The sequence below is a fragment of the Tiliqua scincoides genome, chromosome 1, assembly GCF_035046505.1.
Source record: "Tiliqua scincoides isolate rTilSci1 chromosome 1, rTilSci1.hap2, whole genome shotgun sequence".
NCBI lineage: Eukaryota > Metazoa > Chordata > Lepidosauria > Squamata > Scincidae > Tiliqua > Tiliqua scincoides.
In genome coordinates, this window is record NC_089821.1 from 295,832,439 (window position 1) to 295,858,482 (window position 26,044).

General features: G+C 42.2%; 1 protein-coding gene across 2 annotated transcripts in view; it reads right to left on the minus strand.

The window, feature by feature from the left end:
- DICER1 (dicer 1, ribonuclease III) overlaps window positions 1-26,044 on the minus strand; it is a 79,540-nt gene that overhangs the window by 17,428 nt on the left and 36,068 nt on the right. For both annotated transcript variants that reach the window (XM_066628631.1, XM_066628622.1), the window contains exons 11-23: window positions 24,683-24,815; window positions 22,145-22,387; window positions 21,449-21,603; window positions 20,409-20,541; window positions 19,564-19,639; window positions 18,492-18,631; window positions 9,473-9,652; window positions 5,488-5,701; window positions 4,778-4,931; window positions 3,454-3,636; window positions 2,697-2,802; window positions 2,092-2,267; window positions 515-1,298 (exon numbers count right to left, since the gene is read on the minus strand). In XM_066628631.1, the coding sequence (XP_066484728.1) occupies window positions 515-1,298; window positions 2,092-2,267; window positions 2,697-2,802; window positions 3,454-3,636; window positions 4,778-4,931; window positions 5,488-5,701; window positions 9,473-9,652; window positions 18,492-18,631; window positions 19,564-19,639; window positions 20,409-20,541; window positions 21,449-21,603; window positions 22,145-22,387; window positions 24,683-24,815 (2,677 nt within the window). The remainder of the gene's footprint in view (window positions 1-514; window positions 1,299-2,091; window positions 2,268-2,696; window positions 2,803-3,453; window positions 3,637-4,777; window positions 4,932-5,487; window positions 5,702-9,472; window positions 9,653-18,491; window positions 18,632-19,563; window positions 19,640-20,408; window positions 20,542-21,448; window positions 21,604-22,144; window positions 22,388-24,682; window positions 24,816-26,044) is intronic.

The following is a 26,044-nucleotide window of genomic DNA, read 5'->3' on the forward strand; positions in this document are numbered from 1 at the left end:
TTGGGACAGGGTACCATTTATTTATTTGATCTGCACTGTGAACCACTTTGTGAACATTTTTATTGAGAAGTGCTATATAAATATTTTTATTAATAATAATTTGACTTTTGAATATTTAATGGATGTTCCATCTCACGTTTTATTTAGTAGCCTAGAATTTTCAGGCACCTTCTTTCATCTCATAAGAACATAAGAACAGCCCCGCTGGATCAGGCCATAGGCCCATCTAGTCCAGCTTTCTGTATCCCACAGCAGCCCACCAAATGCCCCAGGGAGCACACAAGACAACAAGAGATCTGCATCCTGGTGCCCTCCTGGTGCTCTAAATCTCTTCTGAAGAGATTTAACTATCACTTCTAGAGTAACTATCAAACTGCATGGCTTTAGATTTTCCAACAGGTTTCTAATTAATCAATTTACAGTAAAGATGCTCCTGTGCCAGTATAATACAGATTTATAAATGGAAAAAGTGAGAAGAAAAACGTTTTAATCTAATCATTTAAATACTACTCACTTTTTTGCTTCTCATATATGACAGGCGTCCCTCATGAGCATCAGGGTAAGTGCAAAACAAATACGTAGTTATGGCATGCTTTAAAAACGAATCACCAAGCATTTCAAGCCGTTCCAGATTAAATCCATCACTAGCATTTGAAAGAGTCAAAGCCTGAAGAATGAGACCAGGGTTAGGACCAAGGGTTTTTGATGAGTACCCATTAGAAGGAGGACTTGTTATTGAATCCATTCTCTCTTTTGAAAGGTTAGAAGCATCTGAAGCACTGGGAGTTGTTGCCATTTTCGGGCATCCATCTGAGGTAGATTTGTTCGTATTTCCATCAAGATATTTATTACTCAGTAGAGTACATTCATTGCTGGGCTTGAGCTGGTTCTCTCTGTTGTAGAAATTCTGAATAGGATACGAGGTAGTTGGTTGTACAGGTATTTCCTGCCTGCAGTAATTTAGCTGATTTCCTTGGCAAAAGTCTCTGTTAGCTAAGTCACAATTGCCATTGGCAAGGTTTTTATTGTAAGAAACACCATTAATTGTTGCCAGTCCTGCTGAGACATCATTTTGGAGCTTAGTGGGTGACTCAATCAATGTTCTGTAGTTCACAGACATTTGGTCATGCTTTTCTGCAAAAGAGGTTGTAGTAGCACCTTGTTGTGCAGCATTTTCAGGGCCTAAAATTGCACTGTGCTTACAGTAATTTTCATTCTCTGCTGAGGAGGAGTTAGAAGCAGAAATGAAGGATTTGCTGTCAATGGATTTTTTCCACCCAAAGTCCAGGTTAGGATATCTGTAAGATAAAATTACCCAATTTTTTTAAAAAAAATAAAATACATGTGTACACATGCAGCGTAAGGAGCGGGCCCATATGCTGGTGCTTCCCATTCCACCTACTCAGAGTAGCTCGACTGCAGTACATTGAGAACAACGAATCAGCTTGTGGATAGCAGTGTAGGCACTGCTTGCAGCGTTAAAAGTTGAAGGCTGTGCTGCATATTCTGGAGCTACCACCACAGGATGGTGGTCATAGAACCATACTTATTTGAAGCTATCAACTTATGTTGAAAACAGAGTTCTTTATAACTAAACAGACTACATCCACACCACCACAAGTTCTTTGTGGTGGAGCAAGAACAGCTGCTTAAACTGTCCACCAGCGCTTGAGCAAATAGTAGCAGAAGAGCTTGCACGAAAAACATGCCTTGTAATTGTTTTTTATTTTACTCTTATTATTGCACTTTATTTTTGGCTGTGAACTTTGAGCACTGGAATAGAAGAATAAAAATCTTTTAAATGAATAAATTCTGTAGCAGGTAGGTTTTATATTAGCTCTGATGCTTGTGGAAGCAGAACTGCATCTTTGAATTTAGTTTTACTTCTCAGCAACATTCTAACATCCCTTTCAAGAGTGAAAGATACCTTCTGCATATGAAAAGGGTACCTTTGGATCCAACCACATGTTCCAGAGCAAGACACTAATATCGCACAACTCATGCAAAACTTCAGAACTACCATTCAATACAATGAGAAAGAGAGAGAGACTACAACAAACTTAATTAGAAATTATCTAATTATTCAATTACCTGAAATCTGCAGGAAGCGACTTTACTCCTACACCAGCATCAATGGCAGTTTGGGATCTGAGTTCCTCTGCTGTCAAAAGGCAGTGAAGACGATAAAGAATGCTGGGGAGGCAAACTGCTTTTCTCCACAGTGATGCTGGAATGGGATGTATAGCACAGAGTTCTGGAACTAGGATCTTTAAGAGAAAAAAATCCTGCTTTTATTACACAGGTCTACAAAATAACACTTTTTGTTAACAAGAACGTTGACCAAGTTTTGGCTATTTTGAGGATGCTGAATCAAAAAATGGCCATTTGTTTTGCCCAATTTGTTCAAGTTGGGGGGGGGGGTATGTCATAGCCACGTTATATACTGATTCAAGCAGCTTCCTCGTGAGGAAGCCGATGCCATGGGTTCCTCACAAAGAAGCTGCTTGAATCAGCATAGTTGGCTATGCAGTACCCCTAAAGCTAGAGCCAAATGGGCAAAACCAATGCCATTTTTTGATTCAACACTCCCAATATAACCAAGAATAGGCCTAAACTGAGACAAGAAAATGTGTGTAGACCTGTGTTATCTTTTAGAGTGGTAAAGTGGTACTGTGCACTATAAAATGGAATATTACCTGCTTATTCTGCAGACTTTCCCACTTAGCTTTCCTCTTCTCAGCACTGCTTAATGGAAGAGCTTTCCCTTTCTGATTCAAATGACGAGGAGTCAATAGATTAAGTCTAAAACCAACATGTGACAAATTTTCTTTAGAAGACTGGGTCAATATGACACACACAGGCAAATAACACTGGAATTTTGCCATTCCACCATGGATGTCCACAACAGCAAAGACAACAAAATTTTGATTTACAGGAAGATGTTAAAGACAAGAAATATCCTTTAAATATTTCACTACTCTTGTAGTTACTCCTTTTGCTTCCTTTGAAATTCCTCCAAAGTTTCAACCTGACCAGGACCTGAAGATTTACCTCAACGTTTTGTTTCAGATAAAATCCAATGTCAACTTGACTTGATACAGAACATGAGTACACTAGTAAGGAGGTCTGGTGGAGCAGATTCTAAAACCATGACTCTATTTTTACTGACACAACTAAAAAGAAATATTTGTAATTTAAATATTTGTAAGCTTCCTCATACATTTAGAGACAATACAAAGTAGCTAAAAATTGTCTTTTAGTTATTTGAATAATTTTTATCCCATCTTTCTTTGTTCAAAAACAGACAAGACAGCTAACAAATTTAAATTATAAAAAAACAACAAGCGTAACTGTACAACATAAAAAATCTAAAAGCAAATATGGTTTTACTGATAATACATTAGTTTAAAAGCTTTGTGAAACAAACAAAAAAAGATTAAAAAAAGAATTTACCTTGAAGATGTGTGGTCCACATCCAGCAATGGCTGGTTGAGATTGGTCAGATCAAGGTTATACTTGGTTTTATAATATTCAGCAAAAGTTTCATATTCTGGGGAAGGAAATTTACTCAGTGGAGTAAGATCTGTGTAGACATCAGCAACGTAGAATCGATGAGGCTGATCAAAATTTCGATACCTAAATGAAAGTAGATCTTTGAACAGTAATGTCAAATGTTCAGCTGAGCAAGCTTCACGAGTTGCTCCAAGTTTGGACTACAAGTCTATAAATAATTCCAAAATAAAGAAAAAAACTTTGTAAATGCCAAGAGTAGCTGCAATCTTATATATACTTATTGGGAATACATATCATCAAATTAAATGGGACTAATGTCTATGTAGTCATGCCTAGAATTGCAGTGTAAAGCAATTGAATCAAACAATTATTGGCCAGGACACAAATTTCCCTCAGGCCACAACCTTGTATCTAAAGGTCTTTTTAATACAGACATCATCCCATGCCATATCAAACTACGTTTGAACAGTCCCTTTCAAAATCACGCTCCCATGTAGCACTGGGGAGCAGGGTTGCTGCTTTGGAAGCAAATTCCCTATGGGGGCATAAACCAGTTGCATGATTCTTTATATTTTAATCATTCAATCTCTAGTGAAACAAAAATTGTCTAAAAGAAAAATATCTGTCATGTTTTTGAAGTATATTTTTAATGCCACACATTTTTAGCTTTTGTAGGCAAATCCCATCATCAACTAACAAAAAATACTTCTGGTTTCTTCCTCTTGATTTATTCTTGAAATGATTACAATATTTCACATTTTTGTACCTTTTGTTTCATTACTTTTCTTCATCTAAGTGAGCAACGATGCTAGTCACTGCCATGTCATAGGTAGCTTCTGTCATTGTGAGTTCCCTCCATGAATGAGTGTCCCACTTACACAATGAGTCTTTGCACAAGTGGAAGGACCACTCACATGAGCAAAACACTCTTTCCATTCACAAAGCAATCCCCAAAAGGGAGAAGCCCTAGGTGGGATGGTCCCAAAGATGTTAAAAGATGTTTCTGTATAGCACTAGAGGCAGGATTTCCTTTCCTTTTGGCAGAGCAACAATCATACTACAAAAGCCCAATACAAATTTTAGTCTGGGCAATAATTAAAAACAAGAGGGTTGTATTGTACCTGGTCTGGAAAAAAAAACTGTTCTTTTCTACTCTGTCATGTAATCTCAGGCAATCAGGTGCTCTAAATGAAGATATTACTCTCATGTTGGTATCTGAGGAATACTGGTTTGCAAGTATACCATAGAGGTCTAGGATACTTACCTTGGAATGATAACTGCATCCTGGTAATCTTCCAATCTGAAAATAAAAGGTGTTTCTTTTGTATACTGTGTACTGGGAATGCCTGTACGAGCTTCAGATTTTTCAATATCTTCCATAAACTTAAAATCAATGTCCAAAGTGCTGGAGCCATCAACTTAGGAAAAAAAAGAAAGAGCAATATATATATATATCTTGTTTGACTAAGGCTCAAAACAAAAAGCCCTGTTTCAAATGTTATTTCTGATTCTTACCATAAATTCCCAGCTGGTGGCCTTGTCAAATTGTGGCAAACACAACCACAAATCCTATATTACAATAGATTTATAAAACTTGAAGATGGCAGAGTGCCTTGGTTGTATTCTAACACTTAGCTTTGTAGAGTGTTTTTGAGTGTCAAATCACTTCACATGTATCAACTTGTTCTGATCCTTACAAAAAACTAGTAAAGTATGTATTAGCCCCATATTGCAGATGGGGTCCCTCAGTCTGAGAAAGAGTAGCTTGCTGAAGGCCACTGCTGAGTGCCTGACAAGAAAGAACTTGAGCCAAGGAGATGTGTAGCTCAATTTTTTATCACTAATGTATCTTTGATATCATATACCTTTGATTTCATTCTAATCACAGCCACTACCTTTTCCTCAAACATTTAATCCAAAACTAACAGAACCATGTATATAAAAGCAAAATATTTACAGAAGTACTCTCCTTACCAACATTAAGAGGTAGAACACAATAGGCTGAATCAGCATCTGTAGGTCTGAATTCTAGTGCAGGTTTCTCAAGCCGAAGAATGTGAGAGAAAATGTACTGGTGAAGTCTTGTGATCAACTCAAGCATTTGTAAGGACAGAGTAAAACCTGATTTTTTTAGCTCAATAGATATGGTCACCTCTCCTGAGCGAGTGTATACGGGGAAGTGAGGAATCTAAGTACAGAAAGGAATATCAAGACAAACACAAGTGATCAGGTTCAATGGGTTAGATCAAGCAGAAGGAAGTATTACATGGTCAAGATTTTTATTTCTATTTATTCCCTTTTCAAGATGTGCAGAAGACATACATTTGAGCATGTGTACCGGGTGCTAGGTACTTGCCTGGATAGCAAGGGCCATACCAGTAACATGACTAATGGCAATGCCACAGATCCAAAGGCCGAGAAGATCAATTTTTTATTGAACCATATAATCACACACCCATAATTGATCTAAGGAGACCAGTGCTCCAAATTTGAATGGAGATTTGTTTCCTTAAGAACATAAGAACAGCCCCACTGGATCAGGCCACAGGCCCATCTAGTCCAGCTTCCTGTATCTCACAGCGGCCCACCAAATGCCCCAGGGAGCACACCAGATAACAAGAGACCTCAATCTGGTGCCCTCCCTTGCATTGGCATTCTGACATAGCCCATTTCTAAAACTAGGAGGTTACACATACACATCATGGCTTATAACCCATAATGGATTTTTCCTCCAGAAACCTGTCCAATCCCCTTTTAAAGGCATCCAGGCCAGATGCTGTCACCACATCCTGTGGCAAGGAGTTCCACAGACCAACCACACGCTGAGTAAAGAAATATTTTCTTTTGTCTGTCCTAACCCTCCCAACATTCAATTTTAGTGGATGTCCCCTGGTTCTGGTGTTATGTGAGAGTGTAAAGAGCATCTCTCTATCCACTTTATCCTTCCCATACATAATTTTGTATGTCTCAATCATGTCCCCCCACCTCAAGCATCTCTTTTCTAGGCTGAAAAGGCCCAAACACCGTAGCCTTTCCTCATAAGGAAGGTACCCCAGCCCAGTAATCATCTTAGTCGCTCTCTTTTGCACCTTTTCCTTTTTCATTATGTCCTTTTTGAGATGTGGCAACCAGAACTGGACACAATACTCCAGGTGTGGCCTTACCATCGATTTGTACAACGGCATTATAATACTAGCCGTTTTGTTCTCAATACCTTTTCTAATGATCCCAAGCATAGAATTGGCCTCTTTACTGCCGACGCACACTGGGTCGACACTTTCGTCGACCGGTCCATCACCACCCCAACATCTCTCTCCTGATCTGTCACAGACAGCTCAGAACCCATTAGCCTATAAGTGATTTTTTTGCCCCAATGTACATGACTTTACATACTTACATTGAAATGCATCTGCCATTTTGCTGCCCATTCTGCAAGTTTGGAGAGATCCTTCTGGAGCTCCTAACAATCACTTCTGGTCTTCACCACTCAGAAAACTTTGGTGTCATCTGCAAACTTGGCCACCTCACTTCTCACCCCTGTCTCCAGGTCATTTATGAAGAAGTTGAAAAGCACCGGTCCCAGGACAGATCCTTGGGGCACACCGCTTTTCACCTCTCTCCATTGTGAAAATTGCCCATTGACACCCACTCTCTGTTTCCTGGTCTTCAACCAGGTCTCAATCCAGGAGACGACCTGCCCTCTAATTCCCTGACTGTGGAGTTTTTTCAGTAGCCTTTGGTGAGGGACCATGTCGAACACCTTCTGAAAGTCCAGATATGTCCACGGGTTCTCCCGCATCCACATACCTGTTGACCTTTTCAAAAAATTCTATAAGGTTTGTGAGGCAAGACTTACCCTTAAAGAAGCCATGCTGATCCTCCCTCAGCAAGGCCTGTTCGTCTATGTGTTTTGAGATTCTATCTTTGATGAGGCATTCCACCATCTTCCTTGTTACAGATGTTAGGCTGACCGGCCTATAGTTTCCCGGGTCCCCCCTCTTTCCCTTTTTAAAGATCGGTGTGACATTTGCTATCCTCCAATCCTCTGGCACCGTGGCCATTTTGAGGGACAAGTTGCATATTTTAGTCAAGAGATCAGCGACTTCATTCTTTAATTCCTTAATCACTCTTAGGTGGATGTCATCCGGGCCCGGTGACTTATTGATCTATATCAATGAGGTCTGAAACCTCTTTCAACCTCTATCTGACTTAATTCCTTGGCCAGGAGGGGCTGTTCGGGCAGCGGTATTTGCCCGAGGTCTTCTGCCGTGAAGACAGACGTAAAGAACTCATTTAATTTCTCTGCCTCTCCTTTTATTTCCCCTTCCCCTCCCTCACCATCCAGAGGGCCAACCGCTTCTCTGGCGGGTTTCCTGCTTCTAACATATTTGAAGAAGCTTTTATTATTCCCCTTAATGTTGCTGGCCATGCATTCCTCATAGTCTCACTTGGCCTCCTGTATCACCTTGTTACATTTCTTTTGCCACAGTTTATGTTCCTTTTTATTCTCCTCATTAGGGCAAGACTTCCATTTACGGAAGGAAGCTTCCTTGCCCTTTACGGCCTCTCTAACTTGGCTGGTTAGCCATGAGGGCACCCTCCTGAACTTAGTGGAGCCCTTCTTCCTTTGCGGTATACACCTCTGCTGGGCCTCTATTACTTTTGTTTTAAGCAGCCTCCATGCACTCTGGAGAGATTGGACTCTTTTTACCTTCCCTTTCAACCTCCTTCTAACCAGCCTCCTCATTTGAGGAAAGTCCGCTCGTCAGAAGTCAAGGGTTTTTGTGAGAGATTTGCCCGGTATTCTTCCCCCGACGTGCATGTCGAAACGGATCACAGCATGATCACTATTCCCCAACATTGCTCCGTAACATTGACATCTCTAACCAGTACCTGAGTATCGCACAATATTAAATCCAGAGTCACCTGTCCTCTGGTGGGCTCCATGACTAGCTGCTCTAAGGCACAGTCATTTAATATGTTTCCTTCTTAAATTCAAACAGAAGTCTCACATCTTAAAAATTCAGATGAAGCTTTCCAGCTCCAAAATCCAGCAGCAACAGCATATTTGATATCTTGTGACTAAAGTCACCTCCTAAGAACTTCTGGATTTGGGCAAAACAATGTGAAAGGCTTCACATTGTTGAACATCGCCAACCCTATGACTAAGTTCAATCTAGGAATGCATCAACAGACGAGACGTCCAACTACATACTGCACCCTCATCTGTGTGGGAAAACAAATCCAGACCAAAAGCAGGAGTCCTCAAATGGCAACAGAGGGAATCTTGATTAAGTTGGCTCACTGAGAACTTCATAGGATTCTATGGGGCAACAATCTATAAAAACCCTGGGCTTCAGAGCCTTGTGTTGTTTGTTCCATTCTTTACTCTCCTTTTGCACATTACATCCTTCCATACTGCTGGCCTGTGGAATGATAACCTTGCTGATGCATTAAATTGCTCCCATTCCGGCCTTTATATTTTGATTGATCGATATATGAATTGAAGAAGTGAGGTAGGTTCTGATATACAAGACTGGATCAAAAAACTAACTCTGAAAATGTTTACTTCCTTTCAGAGAAATCAGAGAATCTTTAGAGATCATGGCTACAAATCCATTTGTGTGTGAGCATGTTTCACAAGGCTGTTTCACAAGCTATTTAAATGTTTTTGAAGTTATCACGGCATGGATAACACCACAGATGCAAAAAGTTCATCAGTTACTCTAGATTGCAGCATGCCTCTTCAGTAGCAAGATATTTAATAAGGCATCCATAGAAAAAGGTAACTAATACCTTAGGAATATTTTTGATGCAGGTATCACTAACAAACTAAGATAAGGGACAATTCTCATAGATGGTTCCATGAACATGAATATGTGATAAGACACACTAGCCTGCTGCCAAATCATGAATATCAAAGCAAACTAGAGAGAATCTAAACACATATGTAAGCTACCTGAGGTATAGGCTTCGCTGTCAGTATTCCAAAACACCTTGTAGTATCCTCCGGAGGATATAGCTTTCGCCGCCTAAAGTTGAGCTCATCAGGTAGAGGAGTAGTTAATACCATGCCTATTACATAAAGGTAACAGGGCTGATCAGGTTTGGGATAACTATCCCTCAAACATTCTGGAATCTATAAAGAAAGCATATAAAAAACTTAAAATATTTGAAGTTTCCATGTTACATATAATTTGTCAAGACTTCAATGCAACTTTTCAAACATTATCCCTGTAAATGAATATATTAAAAAAAAATGGAAATGACACCAGGATAAAGAGAGTACACGGTGTTGTTTTAGTACAGAAATTCCCAAAGTGGTGGAAATGGCCCAAAAATGGGTGCCCCACGGTGCCACAGTGATACTGGTGCCATGGGGACCCAGGGGCTTGTAATCATACCTGGGGGGTTGTGCCAGCCTCAGGGACGGTCCAGGAGGCCTGCCATCCCCTCTGCAGGAACAGTGGAGAGGCTTGCAGAGGGGCTAAGGGCCTCTTGGATCCTCCACGAGGCTAGCGCGACCCAGCTGGTATGATTACAAGCCCCTGAGTCCCCACAGCACCGCATTCGCAACCCCTGCTCCAGTCCCCACCCATACAAAAACTTAGTGCAGTGTCAAGGTCTGAGTAGGAATTTGGGAACCGCTGTTTTAATCTTTTCATAGGATAAAGGCAAAACTAATCAGTAACTAAAAGCATATTCTTTGCTTCACACTGTGAATAACTTGCATCACACAGGCTTTGTAAAATAATGAAAGTAAAACTAATTGTTGGTAATGGAATGAAACAAACATGAAGCAGAATCTAGTCCAGCAAAGGCTTATATGGTACTGGGAACAATCGCAGCTCAGTGGTAGAGCACATGCTTTACACAAGTAGAAGGTCCCAGGGTCAAACCCTGGCATCTCCAGGTAGGGGAGAGGAAAATTCCAGGTACAGGAATTCCAGGTACAGTCAGCATCAACAATACTGAGCTAGATGAACAATGATAGACTCTATACAAAGCAACTTCCTATGTTCCAATGAGCTGGTGAGTCTTTAAGATACCAGATCAGTCTATGACCTTTGGAATTAAAGTACCATATTTTTCGCTCCCCAAAAGCACCCCAAAAAAGTGGGGGGGAAAGTGTGTGTGTCTTATGGAGCGAATACTGCAAACAAACAAACAAACAAACAAAAAAAACACCTCCGCCCCAGCCCTGGCCCTGCTCCCTCGCTCTGCTCTGCTTCCCCGGGCAGTCAGAGGCTACTCAGAAGTAAGTCACAGAGTCAGTAGGGCTCACTCCCAGGAAAGCATGGGTGGGGTGGCAGTCTCGCTGCCCAATCCTGTGCATGCCTACTCTGAATTAAGTCCCATTAGAGTCAGGGGGGCTTACTCCCAGGAAAGCCTCTCTCTCCCCCCACCCAAGCCTGGAGCATCACAGCCTCTCTCTCTCTCTCTCCCCCCACCCAAGCCTGGAGCATCACAGCTTCTCTCTCTCTCCCCCCACCCAAGCCTGGAGCTTCTCTTTCCCCCCACCCCAAGCCTGGAGCATCACAACTTCTCTGCAACACAAACACTTTCCCCCCTCTCTCACACACACAGGCTGCCCCCTTCTCTTACACACACAGATGCTCTGCCCCCCCCCCAGCTTCATAAATTCTGACTCTAGCCCAATGATGAGTTATTGGGGTTTCCAGAAAACTAGAGTACTCAAACCTTTAAGTCTCTCCATTTGTTAATGACAGTGATAATGGTTCTTAATGCCACTGTTGACTGCTGTTCACTTTACATGGTTCAAATGTTATTCTGTTATAGTTTATTAAATATTTTATTACACTATTTGGTTCAGAATATTTTTTTTCCTGTTTTCCTCCTCTAAAAACTAGGTGCGTCTTATGGAGTGAAAAATACGGTAAGTTATAAAGGTGTGGTTGCTGTAGTAACAGTGCAGTTTATTAGCAGCCATTTAAAAGGTGGCATTGTTAATGGTCAAGTGCTAAAGTAACTATTCCTCTTAAAAAACTTACAGTAACACTAGTTATAGAAGTGGTGTGATGTGAACAGGAAGAAGCACCCTGCTATCCTGAAACACTACATCATTCAAAATAAGTGTTCATTTTCTCAGCTAGTTTGTGCATTTTCCAGGTAGCGAATATGAAAAGCAGTAGTCTTCACTCCTTGTTCCTCTTCCTTCCTAACCATCTTCTTCAGCTTCCTTTTCTAAAGAGCTATGGTATCATATAGGGTTCCTCTGCTGTTTTATCATCACAACAGCCCTGTGAGGTAAGTTAGGCTGATGGACTGTGACTGGTCCAAGATTACCCCACTAGACTTCACAGCTTAGCAGGGGTTTGAAGCCAGGTCTCTTAATCGGACATTCTTAACCATCACATTACGCTGGCTCTCTACATCACAACCAGATACCAATACCACAACCAAAGCTGCTTTATTTATCTTTGTCTTATCTTTTACTTTAAATGAGTTCCTATCTTTTCCTTGGATCCTTCTTCAACATACAGACTTCACCCATATAAACAGTCTCAGGTTTGAATGGAAAGAATCTGATATCTCAAGTCCCTGTGATCACTTGTTATTCAATTAGATCAGTAGTTCCCAAACTTTTTCAACTGGTGGCTCCCTTGACCTACTGGGTCATCAGTCGCATTACTGGGGAGGGTTAGATGGGCAAAAGCCCTGGGGTATCATGCCTGTGAGGCTTGTGAGGACGGCACCATGGCGCCAGCCACACCACCTCTGCCCGGCCTCCAGAGATCTTCCAAGGGTTGGAGAGGCCCTGCGCTGCATCCACCAGCACTCTGAAAGCCACCTGAGGCCTCTGGCGGTCTGTTGAACAGTACTTCAACAGTTCTTCAACAGTACTTCAACTGGGCAGGAGGTCTGGTCTAGAGGGTAGAGCCTCCATTTGCCTGAAGATAATATCCACAAGGTCGCCAGTTCGAGGCCACCGGCACTGTGCGACCTTGAAGCAGCTGACAAGCTGAGCCGAGCTATTTCCATCTGCTCTGAGCGTGGGAGAATGGAGGCCAGGATGGAGGCCAGATCAGAACGAAACATCTGAACTTGTTGTGGCTCTTGAAAGATAAAGCCTTCTTTCAATTGTAAAAATCCCTCCGGGGATTTAAAATTAGCCTGCCTATGTAAACCGCCTTGAATAAAGACCAAGAAAGGCGGTATATAAATACCATTATTATTATTACTTCAAGATTTTGGAAAATCAGAAGTACTGTTTAATAGCCCTCTGGAGGCCTCAGATGGCTTTCAGAGTGACCGTGGACTTCATGTGAAGTTCCATAATGCAGGTAAGTCTCCTCTCTGGGGGGAGGGGAGGCATGTTGCAGTCCTGTGGCCCAGAAGCCAGGTCCGCAACTGTGGACAATTGGCCATGATTCCCTATTAGGGTTACAATTCTATACCTTGTTTAGAGCGATGGGTTTTTTGCAAGGATTCCGCTGATCCCGACTGGTTTCTGCAGCTCTCTGGGAGGCACAGTTCACGGAGGAACAGTTGAGCTCCAGTGACCAGATGAGTTGCAACATTCTGCACTGATTGCAGTCTGTCTTCAAAGGCAGCCTGTGTGTGTGTGTGGTAATAATCCAACTGCAACATCACGAGGGCATAGACCACCAGTTGTAAGATCTGACTCAGGTACAGCTACAACAGGTGCACCAGCTGAAGCTGGGTATAAATACCCCTAACCATAGCTACTATTCGACTATCCAAGGTGGAGATGTGTACTCTGGACTACTCCCAAGTTGCACACATGTTCCTTGCAAGGGAAATACTACCCACTCAGGTGGATGAGCCAATACCGAAGCTGAAAGTTTCCAAAGTAGGGAGACCTTTGTTTTGTCCAGATTTAATTTCAGCTTGTTGGCCCTCATCCAGACCCAAACTGCCTCCAGGACCTTTATTCATGCCTTGATGTGGAGACAGGGTTGAGCAGTGAAGTGGCTAAGTTTGCAGACGACACCAAACTTTTCCGAGTGGTGAAGACCAGAAGTGATTGTGAGGAGCTCCAGAAGGATCTCTCCAGACTGGCAGAATGGGCAGCAAAATGGCAGATGCGCTTCAATGCCAGTAAGTGTAAAGTCATGCACATTGGGGCAAAAAATCAAAACTTTAGATATAGGCTAGATATACCCCTGGGGGCTGGGGGCCAAGAATAGGCCCTCAGTTTGGCTGTACTTGTCGTAAGAGGCGACTAAACAGCCACCGGGTAGATGGGACTCGTCAGCCTAGGAAGGCAGCTCATCTAAGAGAAGGAAACTCTGATCCCAAACCTCCACTGCCTTGTGGCTACATCCAGTTCTGGAAAAGGCTTCAGGAGTCAACCTCGAGGCAAAATCAGGAGCCGGAGTCCCTTAGGCAGTTCATGGCTGAACACAGTCACGTTCTGGCAACTCCTGCGACGCCGCTGGAACCAACCGTATTGGCTTCTGCCTTTCCATTGGACCATTCCAGCGACGTGGAGAGGGGGGATTTGCTGCATGGGTAACAGCCTATCCTCCATACCTTCTTTACCCAGGCTTCGCGCACTGGAGAGGACACTCCAACTTCGCCATACGGCGTCGGCACAACACGGGAAGCAGCAGTTTACCGGTTATAAGTCTTTGCTCGATTGGCGTAGAGCATGACGCCAGGGGCTGCTTCCGACGGTGGGAGAGATCATTGCATCTCATTGGGCAGCTACCGCCCGCCTTAAGCTGGGCAGTCCCCAGCCAGTAAGGTGTTGCCTCGCCACGGTCCGTTAACCTCATGGGGTGCGTGGGGTTTAGGGTGAAAACCGACAAGCGGATCGACAACTCTGCACCATGCAACAGAAAACAGAAAACTACTGCCCTAAAGCTGGGCACCTGGAACGTTAGGACAATGACACCTGGCTTCTCTGATGACCTGCAAGAAATAGACGACGCACGCAAAACAGCTGTCATCGACATGGAGCTGAGCAGACTGCAGATGGACATCGTCGCCCTTCAAGAGACTAGGCTGCCAGATTCCGGATCTGTCAAGGAGAGAAATTTCTCATTTTTCTGGCAGGGAAAACCACCAAACGAAACCAGGGAACATGGCGTTGGCTTTGCGGTCAGAAATACCCTGCTGAAATCCATCATCCCACCTACTGTGGGAAGTGAAAGAATTTTGTCCCTGCAGCTCCAGTCATCAGCAGGACCTATCACTCTCATCAGTGCTTATGCACCGACTCTGTCGTCTCCAGCAGAAGCCAAAGACAAATTCTATGATGACCTGGCCACCACTGTCAAGAAAATCCCTGTAAAAGAGCCATTGTTCATCCTCGGCGATTTCAATGCTAGAGTTGGTGCTGATAACAGTTCATGGCCCACTTGCTTAGGTCAGTTTGGCACTGGGAGGATGAACGAAAATGGCCAACGCCTGCTAGAGTTTTGCTGTCATCACGGTCTCTGTGTCAGCAACACGTTCTTCAACACAAAGCCCCAACATAGAGTCTCTTGGAGACATCCAAGATCAAAGCACTGGCACCAGCTCGACCTGATCCTCACCAGACGCTCCAGCCTTCCCAGCATCAAGATCACACGCAGTTATCATGGTGCTGCCTGCGACACTGACCACTCCCTGGTGTGCAGCAGAGTGAAACTGCAAACAAAGCGACTGTATCACACGAAAAAGGAAGACCTCGCATTGATACCAGCAAGACCCGGGATCAGAGAAAAGTGGAGGAATTTGCACAAGCGCTTGAGGAATCTCTTCCAGGCCCGGCCAACGCAAACGCATCCAACAGATGGGAACGTTTCAAGAATACCGTTTACAACACCGCCTTGTCCATATTCGGCAAGAAGACCAACAAGGCGGCAGACTGGTTTGAAGCCCACTCTGAGGAGTTGACACCAGTCATTGAGGAAAAGAGGAGAGCTCAAGCAGCATACAAGGCCTGTCTCAGTGAGAGCAACCTGCAGGTCCTCCAAACTGCTCGCAGCAAAGTCCAACAGACTGCCAGGAGATGTGCTAACGACTACTGGCTCCAGCTCTGTTCCGAGATACAGATAGCAGCTGACACGGGCAACATCAAGGGGATGTATGATGGTATCAAGCAGGCCCTAGGTCCAACACAGAGGAAAATTGCCCCTCTGAAGTCTGCCACAGGCGAGGTCATCCAGGATCGGGCGCAGCAGATGGAACACTGGGTGCAGCACTACTCTGAGCTATATTCCAGAGAAAATGTAGTCACCGAAGAAGCACTGAACAACATTGAGTGCCTGCCTGTGCTGGAAGAGCTTGACAGTGAACCAACCCTAGAAGAACTTCACGTGGCCCTGGACTCCCTTGCCTTTGGCAAGGCACCTGGAAAAGACAGCATCCCTGCTGAAGTCCTAAAATGCTGCAAAGAGATCATCGTCACTGAGCTGCATGAAATCCTCTGTCTCTGCTGGAGAGAAGGTGGAGTACCTCAAGACATGAGGGATGCATACATCATCACGCTGTACAAGAACAAAGGTGACAGGGGTGACTGCAACAACTACCGCGGCATCTCTCTCCTTAGCGTTGTAGGAAAGCTGTTTGCCTGAGTTGTACTAAAGAGGCTCCAGGTACTTGCAGAGAGCGTCTATCCAGAATCGCAGTGTGGATTCCGAGCCAACAGGTCCACCACTGATATGGTATTCTCCCTTAGACAACTGCAGGAGAAATGCAGGGAACAACGACAGCCACTCTTTATAGCCTTCCTAGATCTCACAAAGGCTTTCGACCTGGTCAGCAGAGACGGCCTCTTCAAGATTCTCCCCAAGATTGGATGTCCACCCAGGCTCCTCAGCATCATCAGATCTTTCCACAAGGACATGAAGGGCACTGTTGTCTTCGATGGCTCCACATCAGACCCTTTTGACATCCGAAGCGGAGTGAAGCAGGGCTGTGTTCTTGCACCAACCTTGTTTGGGATTTTCTTCGCTGTCCTGCTGAAGCAGGCCTTTGGAACTGCAACAGAAGGCATCTATCTCCGGACCAGATCAGACGGAAAGCTCTTCAACCTCTCCAGACTGAGAGCAAAATCCAAAGTCCAGCTGAAATGTCTGCGTGACTTCCTCTTTGCCGACGATGCAGCTGTCACAACCCACTCTGCCAAAGATCTCCAGCAGCTCATGGATCGTTTTAGCAAGGCCTGCCAAGATTTTGGACTGACAATCAGCCTGAAGAAAACACAGGTCATGGTTCAGGATGTGGACTCACCTCCCTGCATTACAATCTCTGAGCATGAACTGGAGGTTGTCCATGACTTTGTGTACCTTGGCTCAACGATCTCCGACACTCATTCTCTCGATGCCGAGCTAAACAGGCGCATCGGTAAAGCAGCTACCACGTTTTCCAGACTCACAAAGAGAGTCTGGTCCAACAAGAAGCTGACGGAACATACCAAGATCCAGGTCTACAGAGCTTGCGTCCTGAGTACACTTCTGTACTGCAGCGAGTCATGGACTCTTCGCCCACAACAGGAGAGGAAACTGAGCGCTTTCCACATGCGCTGCCTCCGACGCATCCTCGGCATCACCTGGCAGGACAAAGTTCCAAACAACACAGTCCTGGAACGTGCTGGAATCCCTAGCATGTATTCACTGCTGAAACAGAGACGCCTGCGTTGGCTTGGTCATGTCGTGAGAATGGATGATGGCCGGATCCCAAAGGATCTCCTCTATGGAGAACTCGTGCAAGGAAAGCGCCCTACAGGTAGACCACAGCTGCGATACAAGGACATCTGCAAGAGGGATCTGAAGGCCTTAGGGATGGACCTCAACAAGTGGGAAACCCTGGCCTCTGAGCGGCCCGCTTGGAGGCAGGCTGTGCAGCATGGCCTTTCCCAGTTTGAAGAGACACTTTGCCAACAGTCTGAGGCTAAGAGGCAAAGAAGGAAGGCCCATAGCCAGGGAGACAGACCAGGGACAGACTGCACTTGCTCCCGGTGTGGAAGGGATTGTCACTCCCGGATTGGCCTTTTCAGCCACACTAGACGCTGTGCCAGAACCACCTTTCAGAGCGCGATACCATAGTCTTTCGAGACTGAAGGTTGCCAATACAATAGATATAGGCTGATGGGTTCTGAGCTGTCTGTGACAGATCAGGAGAGAGATCTTGGGGTGGTGGTGGACAGGTCGATGAAAGTGTCGACCCAATGTGCGGCGGCAGTGAAGAAGGCCAATTCTATGCTTGGGATCATTAGGAAGGGTATTGAGAACAAAACGGCTAGTATTATAATGCCGTTGTACAAATCGATGGTAAGGCCACACCTGGAGTATTGTGTCCAGTTCTGGTCGCCGCATCTCAAAAAAGACATAGTGGAAATGGAAAAGTTGCAAAAGAGAGCGACTAAGATTACGGGGGCTGGGGCACCTTCCTTATGAGGAAAGGCTATGGCGTTTGGGCCTCTTCAGCCTAGAAAAGAGACGCTTGAGGGGGGACATGATTGAGACATACAAAATTATGCAGGGGATGGACAGAGTGGATAGGGAGATGCTCTTTACACTCTCACATAATACCAGAACCAGGGGACATCCACTAAAATTGAGTGTTGGGCGGGTTAGGACAGACAAAAGAAAATATTTCTTTACTCAGCGCGTGGTCGGTCTGTGGAACTCCTTGCCACAGGATGTGGTGCTGGCGTCCAGCCTAGACGCCTTTTAAAGGGGATTGGACAAGTTTCTGGAAGAAAAATCCATTACGGGGTACAAACCATGATGTGTATGCGCAACCTCCTGATTTTAGAAATGGGTTTTGTCAGAATGCCAAATGCAAGGGAGGGCATAAGGATGAGGTCTCTTGTTATCTGGTGTGCTCCCTGGGGCTTTTGGTGGGCCGCTGTGAGATACAGCTAGATGGGCCTTTGGCCTGATCCAGTGGGGCTGTTCTTATGTTCTTATCATAAAAGTCTGAGGAAGCTTAACGGACACGTGCATACGCACACACAAAATACTGTATAAATGTAAATAAGAGCATAGAATTATACTAACAGCTTTAGGGTAGCATTGCCTTCGTTTAGTAGAACCTGGCCTTCCTGGAACATTAGTTTCTTCTTCATCATGCAAATCAAGTTCCTCCTCATATTTCACTGTCTCTTTTCCAACCGGCATCAAGTGATCATCCAGTTCACCTAAAAATATCAATAAAGACCAAATTATAAACCTAATAATAAGTAATTAACTATGGATAGAAACTGTTCATCCAACAAACTGGCCCATGAAATTCATAGTTTTGAGAATCATGACATTTGGGTGACCTTAACAAAGCATTGGCAATGATGCCATAGACACCTTACATTCTTTGCCAATTAAATGTCTGAAAGTTGCCAATCTGTTTTAAGGCAATAGTAAAACTCTAGGTTTCAAAGTACTCATAAAAGAAGAATTAAAAAATAATCCTCCTTTTGTTGAGATTTTAATTTCCTGTACCAACAGCTCAGAAAAAGCCGATCAAGTTTAAATTACTGAAGAAAACCTTCTCAAAACTCTCAGGCACTATTGTAAGTTAAGTGTTACTCTTCAGAGACCAATCTGTAATGCCAAGTTTCTGAAATTTATACTTTCAGTTTTAATTTTTATCTTTTAAACATGTTGATATTAATCCTTATGTTCTTGGTTCTGATTTGAGGTCGATACCCTCTTTCAATTCGCTTTTATGTTATTACATAAATTAAAAAATACTTTTAGCTTGATCCTATGCACATTTATTGCGAGACATCTAACTTCAATAGGACCTATTCTTAAAGATGTGTGCAAACTGCTTTACTGGTAAAAAAAAGTATTTCCATAGTGAACAGAGTTATAACACAAGTTCAAATTAAGAGTTTTATAAATTTTCAAAAATAAACATTCCTAAATACGCTTTCCATAATTGGCTTTGGGCTATTTAGCAAAACTGACAAAATGGCAAAACTATGACCAAAATCCATGGCAAGAATACAATATAACAAACATTAAATTGCTGGCAAGTGGTTCAGTTGAGTACTGTATCAGACTGTTAAAATTGTGCCCTTAAAGATTTTCATTGCCAAATAAAATGGCATTTGCTTTCAAAGCTACTTACCAATTTTATGTAATTTTTCACAGCATATAAGAGCCACAACTCTCTCTGCTAATCTTGTGCAATTCATTGGAGGACCCTAGTAATAAATGTGAAGACGCATTACAATTTTCTAAAAAGTATGCAATACATAAACCATGTACTTTAAATTATTAAAGTATCTTCTGCCTCAGCTTTAATAAAACAAGTACTCTCACACAAAAAGTTTCTATGCTAATGTTGAGAGTTATCAAAAGATACATAAAAATACCAAATCGTAATTCTGTCAAATTAAGCTCTACATAGAATACTTATTGGTAAGTTAAACACCCACCACAAGTTGTTTCTACAGCTTCATAAGATGTAGTGAGGGGGTATAATAAATGTCGGACCACCTTTATAACTTGAACAATGCCACTGTGCTGAGGACAGCTGCTGACAAATTAGTACCAGGATCTAATCCTGACCCTTACATACTGGCACCATATAGCTATGTCATGAATGTATTATTCTGCCAATAGCAGAGAAACAGAGAGGGAGAGGAAGAAAAACCATTCTTTCCTTCCTTCTGTGCAACATTTCAATGGATCTTCTGGTCACTAGTAGTTATGACATTTAAACCATGTCAGCTGTTAACAATGTGAATGTACACATTTCAGCTGAGGGTGCACAAATCACTACCTCAACCACTGCAGCTCATGGCATATCCATGGGAACAGGAGGAATGGCAGAAACAGAAAAGACTGGCATCTATATGCTTTATTATGGCAATGGAGAGTGTCATCATTAATCAGTGCCAACAGAAAAATATAGAACTTGTGAAGTTTACCACAAAAATTGGCCCTCACAAAAATTCAATTAGTACTTACAACAATTGATGCTCTAAGAGGAGAATTGATAGGCAGATAGAGAGTTGAATAGAATGTGTTATCAGGGAGTTCTCTAGTTTTGCATTTAGGAGCCAGATGAGTAAATGGGTCACTGGGCAATCGAGCACAGTACCTGTATGACACAAGATTTTTCTTTAAAAAAGCATGAATAAATTATTCTAAAAGTAGTATTTTCAGTTTTGTTTATTGTGCATTTACCTGTTTGTGACTGCAAAACCAGAAGTGATTTCTGATTGCTTATTTTAACTATTCTAAGACCTGGGGAGCCAGGTGGAGGGCTCCATGGGGCTCCCCACACTTCCTGGAGGCTGCTGCATTGCCCTTTAAGTAAAAAAAACCTTCCCTTAGCCCCCAACAGTGGTGCGATCCTGGGGATCACATTGCTGCCTTCCCTTTTCCCCCACTCCTTAAAGGGCCAGAGGCTGAGGCTCTCAGGCTGGGAGATCGCGATGCCCCAGTTTGAGAACCTCAGCCACAAATGCTGCACAATCTCCTTTAAAGCAAGGTACTGCTCAGCACCTACATATAACAGTAGGCCACACTACACGGAGGAAGGAAGGGTGAGAGGTGGTTCATTTTTACTGTTATGATGCTCACATATCTTTTCCCCCCTCCTTTGGATACAATTCAAAATACTTGATGTGTATCAACAAGAGATATGTACCAAAAGGTTGACAGCTAGGATCGGTATTTGTTTTCCTAGGCAACCAGTTCAGCCTATGGGCTACTGTTTGCTAGCCTTACAAGAAATCACTGAAAGTACCAAAAGATGTTTCTGTTTTAGGACCTTAATGGAGAGCAGACAATAATTACAATAAAATATGAATGGATTTATTACCATGACACAGTTTGTGGAATACAGGGGAACATAAGCAAGCATAGAAACTGCTAATCTCAAGGAAGTTCCACTCAGACCAAAACAATTATAGTAACTAGGACTGGCTGATGCCATACCAACCACAGGACTTAAAAAGAAATTCAGCAAAGATATCAGTGTCAAAACACTGCAGGCCTCATACCTATTAATGTGTCCAATAGCAGTATTTATTGTGACTCTTGGACCACCATCTTCTGGTCTCAGCACATATGGTGGAAAGACATCATCATCGTCTACAATGGGTTCATTTTCTGTTTCACTGGTGTCTACAGACTTTGAGCATTTGTTCCTCAGGATCTTAAAATTTAAATTAAAAAAGAATTCTATAAAAATCAATACTAATATAAAAATATAAAAACAAGAGGGAACATCAGAGATAACAATAATACCTATATCAGCCTACCCTGAATATTAGCAGCTATAGCAAGAGTGCTATTCTACAAATATCGGAGAGGTTCATACCCAACTACTGACTACTCCCTTTGCTTTCCAGGCTACTACCCTTGTTAACAAACTAGATAGTCTTTCTGTAGTTCCTCTAAACATGGATTCCTTCCTTGCTCTTCCCTCTCTGGACTGACATAACTAACCTTGTGACCAATTCTCTTGTCCCTGAAACTTGTCAAGATCCATCTTTAGTTAAGCTCAGGTTCCTACCTCAACACCTCCCAACCTATCAGGTTTATTCCATTTCAGTTTCACCATGTTTCTTAGAGCAAGTTTGTTTTGGGTCAAGACTGTAGCATCACTTACTCCTTCCAAAATGACAGTTACTCCTCTTGCTGTTTGAATGTCCTACAAAAACCTTCCATGGCCACATTTATTGTTTGCTACATACCTTCTCAATTGCTTTGTAAGTTTTAAGATCTTCTTCAAAGCTTTTAATTTTGTTTGAATCTGCTAACATGATGTAGTTTGAGATCGGTGCCCTGGCTCTTCCTTTGGACTGCACATAAGAACGATATTCTGTGGGCAAATCAAAACGAACTACCAAATTGCATTTTGGTATGTCAACACCTTCTTCTACAACACTAGTTGCAATAAGCAAGTTGGTCTCGTGTGCTCGAAATTTTCTAAGTACCTACAAAAATAACCAAGAAGATACATTTCTAAGAGCAATCAGAAGTTACTAGCTTGAAAAGCTGAATCAAAGTACTTCAGAACTTAAAGTAATCAATTCTGCAGATATGTTTGGAATTTAGTGCACAGTAATAACAGAATCGGAACATCATTCAAAGAGACTCAAGTACAAGTATTAGAAAAGCACTCCACAAATTCTTATGGTATTTTGTTCTGCATTTGTTTTCCTATTTAACATGTTTTTAATTAACGAGAGAACATTTAAGATTGTGGACACCTTGAGGATTAACATTCGAGATAAAGTGCTGCAAGTGGTTTTGGGTCAATGCAATACAGAAGGATATCAATAAATACACTTCTAGATACACTTGAAAGTAGTGTTTCCCAACCTATAACAGCTTGCTGAGGCCACTGAGGCAAAAATTGGAACCGTTGTAGACCACATGTAACCTCCCCACTCCCATGCCCTGCACACTACAATTACATTTGTAATAATTAGAGAAGATTTATTATTTATAGAGAACATTTATGGGTTGCTGCTTTTGTTGCCAGCTGCAACTGCAGGTGGTCTGTTCTCTGACCTCTCTGGTGGTCTGAGGGAGAGCACTAACTTGGTAAGATGCTGGAAGAGTTTGAAAGTGATCTTTTTTTTCTGAGACCCCATGGATCACCCCATGGACCACTCTGGTCTTGCGGACCACAGAATGGGAACCAGTGCTCAAAGGGAGGTCCCTGTAGGGTTTGTTTCCACTGCCTATTTGAATCACTTTAATCAGAAACCTCAGAATTTATATATACATATGTATGTATGTGTGTATGTAGAATTTTCGGTTTTCAAACAAGCACTATCACAGTAATTTCTACAACCGTCTTGCAAATTTAACTGCTATCACTACCCCAGAAAAGGGGATGACACACCAAGGCTGAGAGATAGCAGCTTGCCTAAGGCTGCCTAGCAAGTTTGCAGCTGGTATGAGATCTAGAGCCCCATCGTATCCAAATTTCCAAAGCTGATGCAGCTGTACCAATGGGGCTTGCACAGCATCCTGCAGGGGAGGGACAGTCACAGAAGCCTCCTCAAGGTAAGGGAATGTTTGTTCCCTTACGTCAGGGCTGCATTGTAGTTGCATCAGCACTGGAAAGCTGGACAGGATTGGGTCCCTAAACCAGCAACCTCTTGGATTATAGTTGATTGTCTAAGAAACTGTGTCCTCCTAGGAGCCTGGGATCCTAGAATCCCTTCAGGTTACCCATGAGTATACCATAAGTGGCTGGCATCTGCCCCATGTCCTGTTTGCTTGTCTGCCCCTCCCACCTCCCTGTTTGCAGCTTTCCTTGCTCATTTCCCTTCTGTTCTAGCTCTTTGCCAATATTCAGCATTGGGCTTGATGTGGCGCCACTTTTTGCATGTGCTAGACCTCTGGGATTCCCCAAGACTACATGATGAGGCTCCCCAAGACTTGTTTAACCGTGAAATGGGCTCTGGAGACTGAAAAGTTTGAAAACTGCTGCTCTAAGCCATTATGATAACAAACTCTCTGGTCTGAAGAAGCATCATGACCACTAAGTATACAGTTTATTTTTAAATGATAGCTCCGGGATTTATTTAACTATGCCAGGTTAGAAAAACCTTTCAAAAACAGTTTAAATTACTTCATATACTTAGTCCTGCATTTTGGAACAATGTCATCCCATAAAGGCCAATAAATTCTAATCTAAAACAATGAAAAATTCCACAAAATCCACCATAGCAAAACAGTAAAAAAAAAAAAAGATCTAAAATATTAATTTAAATTAGAATGTTCTCAAGCATGCCTTCAAAATTCTTGTTAAATTCTTTAACAAAACTTTAAGTTTTAAAATCACTTTCATTTTATAATTCATTACTCATAAATATAAATGACATGCCCAAGACTAACAACAAACAGTGATAGCACTTTGTGCTATCTAGCAACCAAGACAACTATTTAAGTAATCAAAGCAAGAAATACAAATGGAAATTCACCATGACCTAATGGAGAGTGCAAACTTACTATATGAAAAAAATACTGATACCAGTAAAACTTGCACACACAGAAAATACACAAAAGATTTAGCCACATTCAGGAAGAAAGCAGATAGGCACAACTGATCCGGGCTGCTCTTTACCTTTTATATTTAAAGTAGATGTCTAGCTTTTTTCCAGGCTAATGCACATTCTTTTTCTACATTTTGAGTAGTAAATTAAACCTTGGCAAATATTTCAAATGCAAGAGAAACTTGACAGCACTTTTGGACAATTACTTCATTAAGTTACCTCTTCTTGCTTTCGGAATTCTACTTCCATCTGTTTGCTACGGGGTTGATTCTTTCCAATGCCATGTCCAGTTATAAAATTGCTGCTGATGTAAGCCAGCTCTGGGTCTTGTTTGCCAGCTTCTTTTATCAACCTGAACACATTATACATTTTACAAGTCACATATAGCTTAGAAAATGTACAGTAATATTTTGTTCAATATCACATACTATCAGTGAAGTTATGCTAACTGGATATCTTGAATGTGTACAGAAACTCACATTCACATGTCACCTTCTTATACTTTTAAAAACTGAGGATAATCAAAAGATACACTCACATGCATACCTAAGTTTCCTCCGGTGGTTCAATAATTGACACTGACAAGAAAACTTTTACACTTAAAACAAAATGTTAATACCAAGAAAATATAATACATGTATACTTAAACCTTCTCAAAGACTAGTACATGAAATACAGCTTCTAATAAAAATTTAAGCTCCAATAACCTACAGTAAGCCTTAATTCAGCTGGGACTGATATATCAGAGCCAATGAGCAGTAAGATGATGCAATTCAACCATGCATTGAAGCAAGATTCTGACCTATGAGAAATGCAGCCTACTGAATTGAAGGCAAAAAAACCCCCAAAAAACCCCACTTCCCAAAGATGAAAAATCCTTATTTTCTTCAGTAACTTGCTTTTCAATTTAGTAATTCTAGTGACTATTTTTGTGGTCCAGTTCACATGTAGCCCTTTTAAGTCACCCATGTCTGTGATTCATGCAGCCACTACAAGTGGCCCCGGCTAACCCATAGTATGAACTAACAAGGAGTGCTACTGTCTGCACCCTCTCACAACAGTGTATTTCTTTTCCTTGGCAAAGGAAGAGAATTACCACACCAGTGGTTCTAGCTGCCAGAAACCGATTAGCCCTGTCTCAACAGGCCTAGTCAGAATGTGTATCCTCACACGATTTGCTGAACAGCTAATAAAATAGCTGCTAGGAAGCACACCTTTCACAAGAAACAATTGTTGGAATTTTTCCCCTCAAGCTACTATTGGGCTTTCTATTTTTTGTTTCCTGGAGTGATCACTGATTCAGGAAAATTGCAATCTTACAAATATATACAAAAATACCTTTCTAGATTAAATTTATTACAAGTGTAAGAAATACTTTCTTTTATCACCTTTGCTTCCTAATTTCTGGATAGGAAAGTTGATTACAGTAAATTACATGAAAGCAAGTTTTATTTTAATGCTTGCAGCATTTTCAACACAACCATTATTTATGCATGTGTGTGTGTGTTTAAGAATCCACTGTAGATAAAAATAATTTTTTTTCATTATTTTAAGATTTTGTTCAGAATTTTGTTTTTTATT